General features: G+C 52.0%; 1 protein-coding gene across 1 annotated transcript in view; it reads right to left on the reverse strand.

Moving 5' to 3' along the window:
- LOC119109953 (ephrin type-A receptor 4-A) overlaps nucleotides 1–9154 on the reverse strand; it is a 43245-nt gene extending 34091 nt beyond the window's left edge. The window contains exons 1-2 of the mRNA XM_037233697.1: nucleotides 9079–9154; nucleotides 8438–8564 (exon numbers count right to left, since the gene is read on the reverse strand). Coding sequence (XP_037089592.1) covers nucleotides 8438–8564; nucleotides 9079–9102 — 151 coding nt within the window. The 5' untranslated portion in view covers nucleotides 9103–9154. The remainder of the gene's footprint in view (nucleotides 1–8437; nucleotides 8565–9078) is intronic.
- Nucleotides 9155–9611: the final 457 nt, after the last annotated feature.

A 9611-nucleotide genomic window follows, 5' to 3' on the forward strand; every position in this document is an offset into this window, starting at 1 on the left:
ACTTTTTGTTACAGGCATGGTGCGGACATGCAAGCAAAAATCACAGCGCATGAAATATGGCGATATTGCCATTAGAAAAAATATTGATGATCTCAAAAAGGGACTAGGTGTGCGGGAGGTCATAGGCGGATCCTGGGGGGGAAGGCACGGAGCCATGCCCCCCCCCCAAAAAAAAGTCTGAGAGTATGTTTTGCCCCTCCCCCCAAAACATCCCCAGAACTTCATAAAAGTTTTGTCTACTTACCGTCTGTTTCAACTTTGATGGTGCGGTATCAAACTTTTCTTTCCGTTTCGGAAAAAAACTTCATGAAGGTGAGCTGGCAGCGATTTGAATATCAAAACAAAACGCATGTCGACGCGGCTTAGTCATACTCGGCGCAAACATCGTGACGATGATGCCAGGATTTTTGGTCAGCTCTTCAGCATGGAAAGAAAGCGCAACCAGATTTTAAAGATCACCCTGACTGAAGCGGGAGTATGATTTGGTAGCTCTTGCGTTAGCTAATACGTTAGGTGGGGTGGCGGCACTTGCCTCTAGTTTTGGGGAACATGCGACGTGACATAAATAAGGAGGGAATTGTAACACCAAGAGCAGTCATGAAAAGCTAAGTGGCGGTGAAATTGGTGTGGTGTGTGGTTGCGTTGCCCAGTAAATCAATAGCGTCATAAGTAAACACTTTAAATGATAGGGAAGAAGTTGAAATGAAGCGGAAATGGAAAGCACATTTATTATTTGATTTTTTTTGATTTTGATAAAATTTTGATAAAAACTTGAGGGCAGGGAAGGGAGAAGATATTTAACAAGCTTGGAGCGATGGTCAAGGACGGAGTGCCAATGGTGGCGCAGGTCACCAGCGAAAACCCGGCCAGTTCAGTTATGGCGCAGGTCGAAGTCAATAACATAGGGCAAGAGAATGGTGAGGAGGTGATTAAGGATTGTAGGACCAGTTTGGCCACCGTGCAGCATAGCAAAGGCAGGAAGATGGTACCAGACATTCTGCCCAAGATCGGAGCACCTCCTGATGGGAGCTCCACGGAATGGCGGCCAACGCTAGAGAAGGGAAACTTGGCGGCAAGCTAGACCTCACGTCTGTAGCCAAGTGGGACAGGTTTTCAATTCTAGAGGCCTGCATCAGAAGGATGGACTTCGTTTCCCTGAAAAGGATGTGCACGTCCTGTAGGGTGTACGAACGTAGACTTAAGGGAAACTAGCTTCTGGGGATGGGAGGTTTGACAATATCCGTGAAATTAGAGATTTATTCGGCGATTTATTTAACGAGTTTTGATTTCTCTGAAAACAGGTTTCAAGATCAATTATGGCACGAGAACATCGGAACTGACGCTCATTTTGTAATATCATGTGACTCTCGCGGACAAAAGCTGTGTCAAAGGACGGGGAACTCCATAGCACCGAAAAATTACCGGCCGAGTTGAAACCTGAAAACATCCAAATATTCAAAAGCGCAGGAGCTAACACCCGTCAAAAATATCTGTCCTTTCAGGGACATCCTTCAAGGTCAAACGCGTGCTTAAAGAACTGGAAACTCCACATCATCAAAAAATTACCGAACGATTTTTTTAACTTGCGACCATCTCAACACTTACAGTCCCAAGAACTAGCGTCTGGCAGAAAGTCCGGGCCTCTCAAGGTCATCCTTCAAGGTCAAATGCAGGCTTAAAGGACGGGGAGCTCCCATATCACCAAAAAGTTACCGTCCGCACCAGAGTATACACCGCAGAAAGAAGTAGCGTCCCGCAAACAGTCCTGAGCTCACAAGATCATTCTTCAAGGTCAAATTCAAGTTCAAATTACGGTGAACTCGATAGCACCAAAAGGTACCGACCAGTCTTAAGCTTGCACACATCAGAATATTCACCACAGAAAGAACTAGCGTCCGTAACAAAGTCCTGAGTTCTCAAGGTCACCACAAAGCAGCAACAGCAGCAGCACAGCACATCGTGCTTTGATATTAATAATCCGCCATAAAAGCTGGCGATCGCTACGTTGCGCATGTCAAACAGCCCACGAAAGCTTTTCTTACGGCCAGCACCAAGACCAAAAAATCCACAAATAACCCACCCACCAATCCGCCCCCCGACACAGCCCCCGCGACGAGAATGGCCGGTTGGCGTCAGCTTCGTGTGTTTCGAGGTATTCTTTATGTCTGGCTGCCAGATGCTACCAGGTTTTGCCCGATGGTCACATATAGTGTACCGATTTAGTGAGTCACAAGATCGAGACTAAGGGCCATTCCTGGTGGGGCAGAGACCACGTCGCCTGCCTTTTCACATGAAAAACTACGTACGCGTGCAGCTGGACGAACCCGTCCGTCAAGGCATTTTGGAGGAATCTGACAGCTGGATGTCGCCCATCCGCTTGGTTAAAAAGAACAGTGAACATAGAGTCTGTGCGGGGCTGCGTAAGTTGAAGTCGACCATTCGGCTACACGTCTACCGACTCTCTCGTATGGATGACTCGCTGGAGTCGCTAGCCGGCTTGTCGTTGTACTGCACGCTTGATATGAATGCTGCCTGCCACTAGATTCCCATAAACCTATCTGTATCGTGATGTTACTGGCGTGCGCCTGAGTCCGCCCCTGCTCGCGCCGCCAGTGCTGCTGTACCTCGGTACGCCGCTGTCCCGACCGGCGGTGTACCGCCTGGGGCGCCGCCCACCGGGGTCGGCGCCGCCTGCTCTCCTCGCGTGCTAAGACAGATACCGTCTCGCAGCGCTCGTGCCTGGTCTAAATGACCGTTGTCCGACTGAAGGGGGCGCGAGCAGACAGCACGTAAGAATTGAATATGGCGCAGCTGCATTGAACCTAAAGTAAGCTTAAGCAAGCGTGAACAGCACATTACTTTAAGCAGTGTGAGTTGTGAGGCAAGTCAAGACGCCTGGATTTCGTCCTCCTGGGGAATTCGACTTTAGATCGCCTGAGAGGTGGCCGGCCTGGCGTGATCGGTTCGTCCGCTACAGACTGGCATCGGGACTACACAAAGAGGACGGTGGCATACAAGTAGCTGCGTTGATTTACAGTATGGGTCCGCAGACTGAGCGTATCGTACTAACATTAAAGCTTACTGCTGAGCAGTATGAGGATTTTGAAGTTATTGTTTCAGAGTTAGACGGGTACGTCATTCCGAAAAGGAACTTTATTGCAGAGCGTCGCAATTTCGAGCTTAGATCTAAAAGCTCAAGCGAGGCTAATGAATCGTACATCAGAGCTTTGCTGAGCACTGCAACTTCGCTGACGTTGATGAACATATCAGAGATTGTCTCATCTCAGGAATGTATGACAGGGAGCTATCCCGTAGAATTCAGCTGAAGTCACTAGAGGAGAAAGTGTCTGTAAATACCGTCATTTCGATTATGCGTAATTTCGAGATCGTGAACGGCCGTGACAGCTCTGGTCCGCCTGTCATCAGTAGGGTTCGTGCACCGGCGCAGCACAGGCAGCCGCGCCAGCAGCACTGCCCGCGACAGCAGCAGCACCAGCAGTACAGACGTCAAGAGCAGCCTTCCACCGCGCAACGGCAACAGCATAGTCAGCGTGCCGACTCTTCAACAGCATGCAGATACTGTGGAAGAGCACGCCGTGTGTCTCCGGAAGACTGTCGCGCGAAGGGAAAAACATGTGACAACTGTCAGAAAATGGACCATTTTGCATCTGTTTGTCGCTCCAACGGTGTCAGAGCAATTGAGCGGACAGAGTCCATTTAACAACTATCGCTGCCCAACACTTTTGTTGGCGAAGTAGACAAAGCTTGCGCGCCGTGGAGAGTTGCAGTCCTTCTACATGGTCAACAAGTCGCTTTCAAAGTTGACTCTGGCGCTGATGTTAGCATTCTGGCGCTGAAAACGTACGAGAAGATGAAACTGCCGCCGCATGGATATGCTTCAAATACTCTGACAAGTGTTGGTAGCGTACTAAAAGTGGAAGGAAAGATGCACGGAACAATCATGTTCAAGAACAAAGCCGAGCCTGAAATGTTCTACGTTGTTGACTCAGCTGATGATCTCCTCTCCAGGTCTGCTTGCTCGCGCCTGGGTGTATTGAGGTTCACGGGTGAAGTCAACGAAGACGTCTTCGGAGAGGCAGGTCTCCTGAAGACAGCACCGGTCGGCATTCAGCTCCGTGAAGATGCTGTTCCAGTCGCCCTCGCCACTGCAAGAAACGTCCCGCTGCCACTGATGAAGCCGGTGGAAGAGGAGCTGAAGAAGATGGAGCGTCACGGCATCATTCCGTCGGAGACCGAGCCAACGGACTGGGTTTCTGCGCTGGTCCCCGTCCCAAAGCCGAAGAGCAGCGGCGTCCGCACCACGGTTGACTACAAGAGATTCAACCTGTCTGTGAAGCAACAGGTGTTCCTGATCCCTACTCTGGAGCAGCTGACCTCCAGGGTGAGTGGCGCGACGCTCTTCACCAAGCTGGACGCATCTTGCGATTTCTACCAGATCCCGCTGGACGAGGCGAGCTCCAAGATGACCACGTTTATCACTCCGTTCGGCAGGAAGAGGTTCCTGCGACTGCCGATGGGGATCTCGCTCGCACCGGAGTGCTTCCAGCGGAAGATGGAGGAGATGCTGGACGGACTGCCCGGAGTCATCGTCTATATGGACGACACCGTGGTGCTCGGAGATGCCGCCAACCGCGATGCCCGTCTCGAAGCCGTCATCAGAAGGATCTACGAGTCTGGCCTCAAGCTGAACAGGAAGAAGTGCGAGTTCCAGAAGAACGAGGTCAAGTTTCTGGGAATGAAGATCAGCAAGGACGGCATCAGCATGGACGAAGAGAAGCTCGAAGCGATCCAGCAGCTCCAACCGCCAAAGAATGTCAATGAACTAAGGTCTCTGCTCGGAGTAATCAACTTTCTGGGCCGGTTCGTTCCACACATCCAGGAATGTCTGAGACCACTGAACGAGCTTCTGAGGAAGAACGTACATGGATCTGGACACCACAGCAGCAGCAGGCGTTGGATGACGTGAAAGCAGCCGTTACTTCAGCTCCAGTTCTGGCGTTCTACGATCCAGCACGAGAGACTGTGGTCGGCGCCGACGCCAGCAGTTTCGGCGTCGGAGGATGTATTCTCCAAAAGCACGGCTTCGTCTTCAAACCGGTCGCGTTCTGCAACAGAAGCCTGACTGACACCGAGGCCAGATGGGCCAGACCAGATCGAGAAGGAACTGCTCTCCGCGACGAGGACGTGCGAGAAAATGCACATGTTCCTGTCTGGACTGCCGTCATTCGAGCTGCATCTGGACCACAAGCCTCTGATCCCGCTGGTTAACACGAACAATCTCGTGGATGCGCCGATCAGATGCCAGCGCATGTTCATGCGCTTGATACGATATCACGCCACAGCAGTCTTCGTTCCAGGGAAGCAGCACCTGGTGCCCGACTTCCTCTCACGTTACCCGCTCCAGAAGCAGGATGAAATCAGCGCTGTGCTTCAAGAAGACGTACATGGATTCCGTGAGAGAATCTTCAGCGATCTTCCCGCCACACCGCAGCGTCTGGTGGAGATCGGCAAGGCGCAGCAAGCAGACGAACTCCTACAGCGTGTAGTTCAGCAGACTCTCTCTGTCTGGAAGGAGGGAACGAAGCGCCCCGACCTGCTGGACTACTTCACCTCTCGGGGAGAGATCAGCGCTCTGTACCTAACGTGTGGTACACTGCTGATGCACGTGCGATGCATCGTCATCCCTCCGAGTCTGCGATATGAAATGCTCACCCGACTACATGACGACGGACACTTCAGTCTGAACAAGTGTCGCCAGAGGGCAGCAGTATCGATCTGGTGGCCTCAACTCGGCATCAGCCTGAAGCGTTATCTCGAGAGCTGCTCGTTCTGTCAGGTGAACGTGCCCGCCCAGCACGCTGAGCCACTGGTGGCAACTCCAACAGCCACCAAGACCGTGGACGCGCGTTGCAGCAGACGTCTTCCACTTCAACAACTGCAACTGACTCGTCACGGTGGACAGCTTCAGCAAGTATCTGGAGATACAACACCTCCCGAGTCTCACCAGCAGCGCAGTCATCGAGCGTCTGAAGCGCCTGTTTTCCCGCTTGGAGATACCAGACCTCGTGACAACAGATGGAGGAACGCAGTTCACTTCAAGCTCGTTCGCCGACTTCACAGCGTCTTATGGCTTCACAAACCGTATCACAGACCTGCACACGCCGTCTTCCAACGGAGAAGCTGAACGGGCCGTGAGAACCGCCAAGTGAATACTTCGCCAGAGGGACCCCCACCTCTCCCTCCTCAACTACCACACGACGCCTGTGGAAGCAACCGGATACTCCCCAGCCCGTCTTCTGATGGGACGCGAACTTCAGTTTCGTCTCCCCATCGCTCAGCCAACCGGCAGAAGCGACACGGCAGCATTCCAAACTCCGAGATCGGCAGAGGAAGAAGAAAATGGAGACGTGCTTCAACCGGAGATGCGGTGCCCGCGATCTTCAGCAGCTTCAGCCCGGGGATCATGTTCGGATCAGGACAGAGGAGGCAAGCTGGTCCGAGCCCGCCACCATCATAGAGAAGCTCTCTAGACGCAGCTACCTTGTGGAGCTCAAGGGTGCTCGCTATCGTCGCAACCGACGTCATCTGATGCAGATCCCCCCGTTTCAGGTATTGACACAGCACGGTTCCACGCGGCGCGCTGACCGTTCTGCACGCAGGGTGCCCGCTCCAGACCTCTTCTCTGGCCGCCATGCTGGGGTGGCGCCACCGGCGCTGCTGCAACCGCAGCCGCGCGAACCGGCGCCTGCACCATGATCGGTAGCGTCATGGCCACCACCAGCTGTGCCGTCGCCCGCGTCGGCAGCGGCGCCGCCGCCGTCGCTGCCGCCCCTGGCAGAAGCTGCGGCCCAGCCCTGCAACGCGCAAGTGCCCCAGACTCAAGACCCACCGCCACTGCTCAGTTTCAGTCCGCGCAAAACATGCAGTGGCCGTGTTTTCTGAGAAGCATCAAAGAAACAGCATAGAAGCAGCAGGGAGGCAGCAGGGAACCAGCAGGGAAGCAGCAGAGAAGAAGCAGTCTGAGAAGCAGCAGGGAAGCAGCAGGCTGAGAAGCAGCAGAGAAGCAGCAGGGAAGCTGCAGAGAAGCATCAAAGAAACAGCAGGGAAGCAGCAGAGAAGCAGCAGGGAAGCAGCAGTCTGTCGCCAGTAATTTCGTTTCGCAAGCGAGCTAGCATTTATTTGCATTTGCTCAAGGGGGGAGATGTATCGTGATGTCACTGGAGTGCGCCTGAGTTTGCCACTGCTCGCGCCGCCAGTGCTGCTGTACCTCGGTACGCCGCTGCCCCGACCGGCGGTGTACTGCCTGGGGCGCCGTCCACCGGGGTCGGCGCCGCCTGCTCGGCTCGGGTGTTAAGACAGTTACCGTCTCGCAGCGTTCGTGTCTGGTCCGAATGATCGTGGTCCGACTGAAGGGAGCGCGAGCAGACAGAACACGTAAGACTTGAATACCAGCCCATAGGGGCAAAACTACAATCACTACTCCGTTCGGCAATCTCAGGTACACCAGAGCTTGCCTTGGGCTCAATTCGGCGCCGCCTTCATGCGCAAAATAATCACACATAGTTCACGGAGACCTGTCTCCAAAGATCTGCGTCACTTACTTCGACGACATTTTATGCACGGAAAAGGGTTAACGGAGGTGTTAGAACGCCTGGGCTCTGTTCTCTGTCGCATCAGCTCGGCCGTCCTGACTCTTCATTCCGTAAGTACAAATTCTTTCGCAAACAGGTCACATTTCTCTGTCATTCGGTTTCAGGTTACGGGTTATCAACAGGTCCGAGATAATTCAGAAGATGTTTGAGAGGTTGGAACCCCGACAGCAAAGTGTATTTTATCTAAAAGCATCTTGAAAACCAAGTTAAAATACACTTTCCAAAATGTATTGAGGCAAGCTAGGTCAGTGCCCCCCCCCCCCCCCCCGCCACCCCCGGAACTTAATTATGTAATGACTAGAACTCTGTTGACCTCACCCACTAAAAAGTAGTCTACTTTTTTTAATTGATCTGACCTTTACACACGGCCCAGTATCAATGGAATTCGTCGCAATCCTAAATAAATTACCTAACCGTCTAACAAATCACTTCAGAGCTGTATGGGTTCGTCCAACACTCTGCTATGGCATCAGCCTGAAAGATTGCCTGGGAATTGCCTGCACTTAAAAGCCATAGCCTGAGTTTGACCTGCTATGGGATAGCGAATTAATGAGCTATCAGATTCTGTGTACCAAAATATGCACTACTCAATCACCAGCTATTCAAAGTTTGTCGCGGCTGCGCTGCGCCATTGGAAGTTCTTCCAAAAATATATAAGGAGTGGGTTGAGATTGCCCTCACCCAAAGTTCTTCCAAAACCATATAAGAAGTGGGTTCGAACTGCCCCCACCCGACTGTTTGTCAATAATGCGTTTGCGTCTCACCTTCTACGGCGATGATCGCAGACGAAGTCATCAGAATTATTACTACAGTCAGTGCCAGGATCATCAGAGCAGATTGATGCCCGCCCATGTTTAGATCAGGTCCGTGCGGGTAGCCGGACTTAGAGACCTGTAAGTAAGAAGGGTAGCTATCGATACATGGTTTGAACCCCAGCCCCGGTCCTCTCTCCATCACCATAAGTATACAATATTCGACCCTGATTTGAGACAAAATGTTTTACATTATTCCCCTTTCCACCATTTTCCTTATCTTGCCTTAAAAGTGTGCGCCGCCTCAGTGTAATAATCAGCGAAACAGTATCGTCCTCAATGCACCATCATTTGTAATCAATGTAACGGCCATCGGCATACGGCCACCAGGTAAGTTTGCATGACGTCAAAAGTCGTTGAAAGAGTTGCCTCGTTGCCTCGTTGCCTCGTTGCCGTCGATGCAGCCAAGATTGACGTGCATGGTAATGGCTACAGCCAATTTTATGACGCACTTTTAGATCAGCCGTTTTAAAAAGCGAAACATAACGCATTATCAAAAGCTGCGAAGCATTTGTCATGTGCGTGTACACAACTGGCTGAAAGGTCTTGGATGACAAAACACGGCACGATCACCGGATCCTCCAAAAATTTACTCGTATGATGATGCCTGCGGCCATGGCTGGAGATCCTGTGAGGGTCGAGGGGGTCCGTACCCCTCCTCCTCCCTTGGACCCTGAAAACTAGGAAATGGTAGGGTTTGGGGGTTCAAGGACTCTTTGGGAGGGCCCTATTCAACACACACAGATCGAAAAAATCATCCTACCGATTAAAAATGCTTCACGGTAGTTGATTTGGCGGAATAGAAGTTCAGACCGGAACAAATTGTTCCTCCTCGATACTCAGGAGGCCTCATGTGACGACTCTCCGCCCCCCCCCCCCCCCCCCCCCTGGCCATTCAGTGGTCTCTGGCCACCAGGGGCACACCTGTCGTCTAAGGACCTTTATGGCTACTTACGGACCTCTGGCCTTGATAAAAAACTCATGAAAATCCTGATCACACTAGTTTTGTTTCTGCTGTTATGCCAGACACCGTTCCAACTCACTCGGTATTAATCTGGGGACCACTCTAACTCACTTGCTCCAATCATACTGCTATATCATACGCACAATATTATTCTACCTGCAC

The sequence above is a fragment of the Pollicipes pollicipes genome, unplaced genomic scaffold (assembly GCF_011947565.3).
Source record: "Pollicipes pollicipes isolate AB1234 unplaced genomic scaffold, Ppol_2.1 Scaffold_7231;HRSCAF=8579_pilon_pilon_pilon, whole genome shotgun sequence".
NCBI lineage: Eukaryota > Metazoa > Arthropoda > Thecostraca > Pollicipedomorpha > Pollicipedidae > Pollicipes > Pollicipes pollicipes.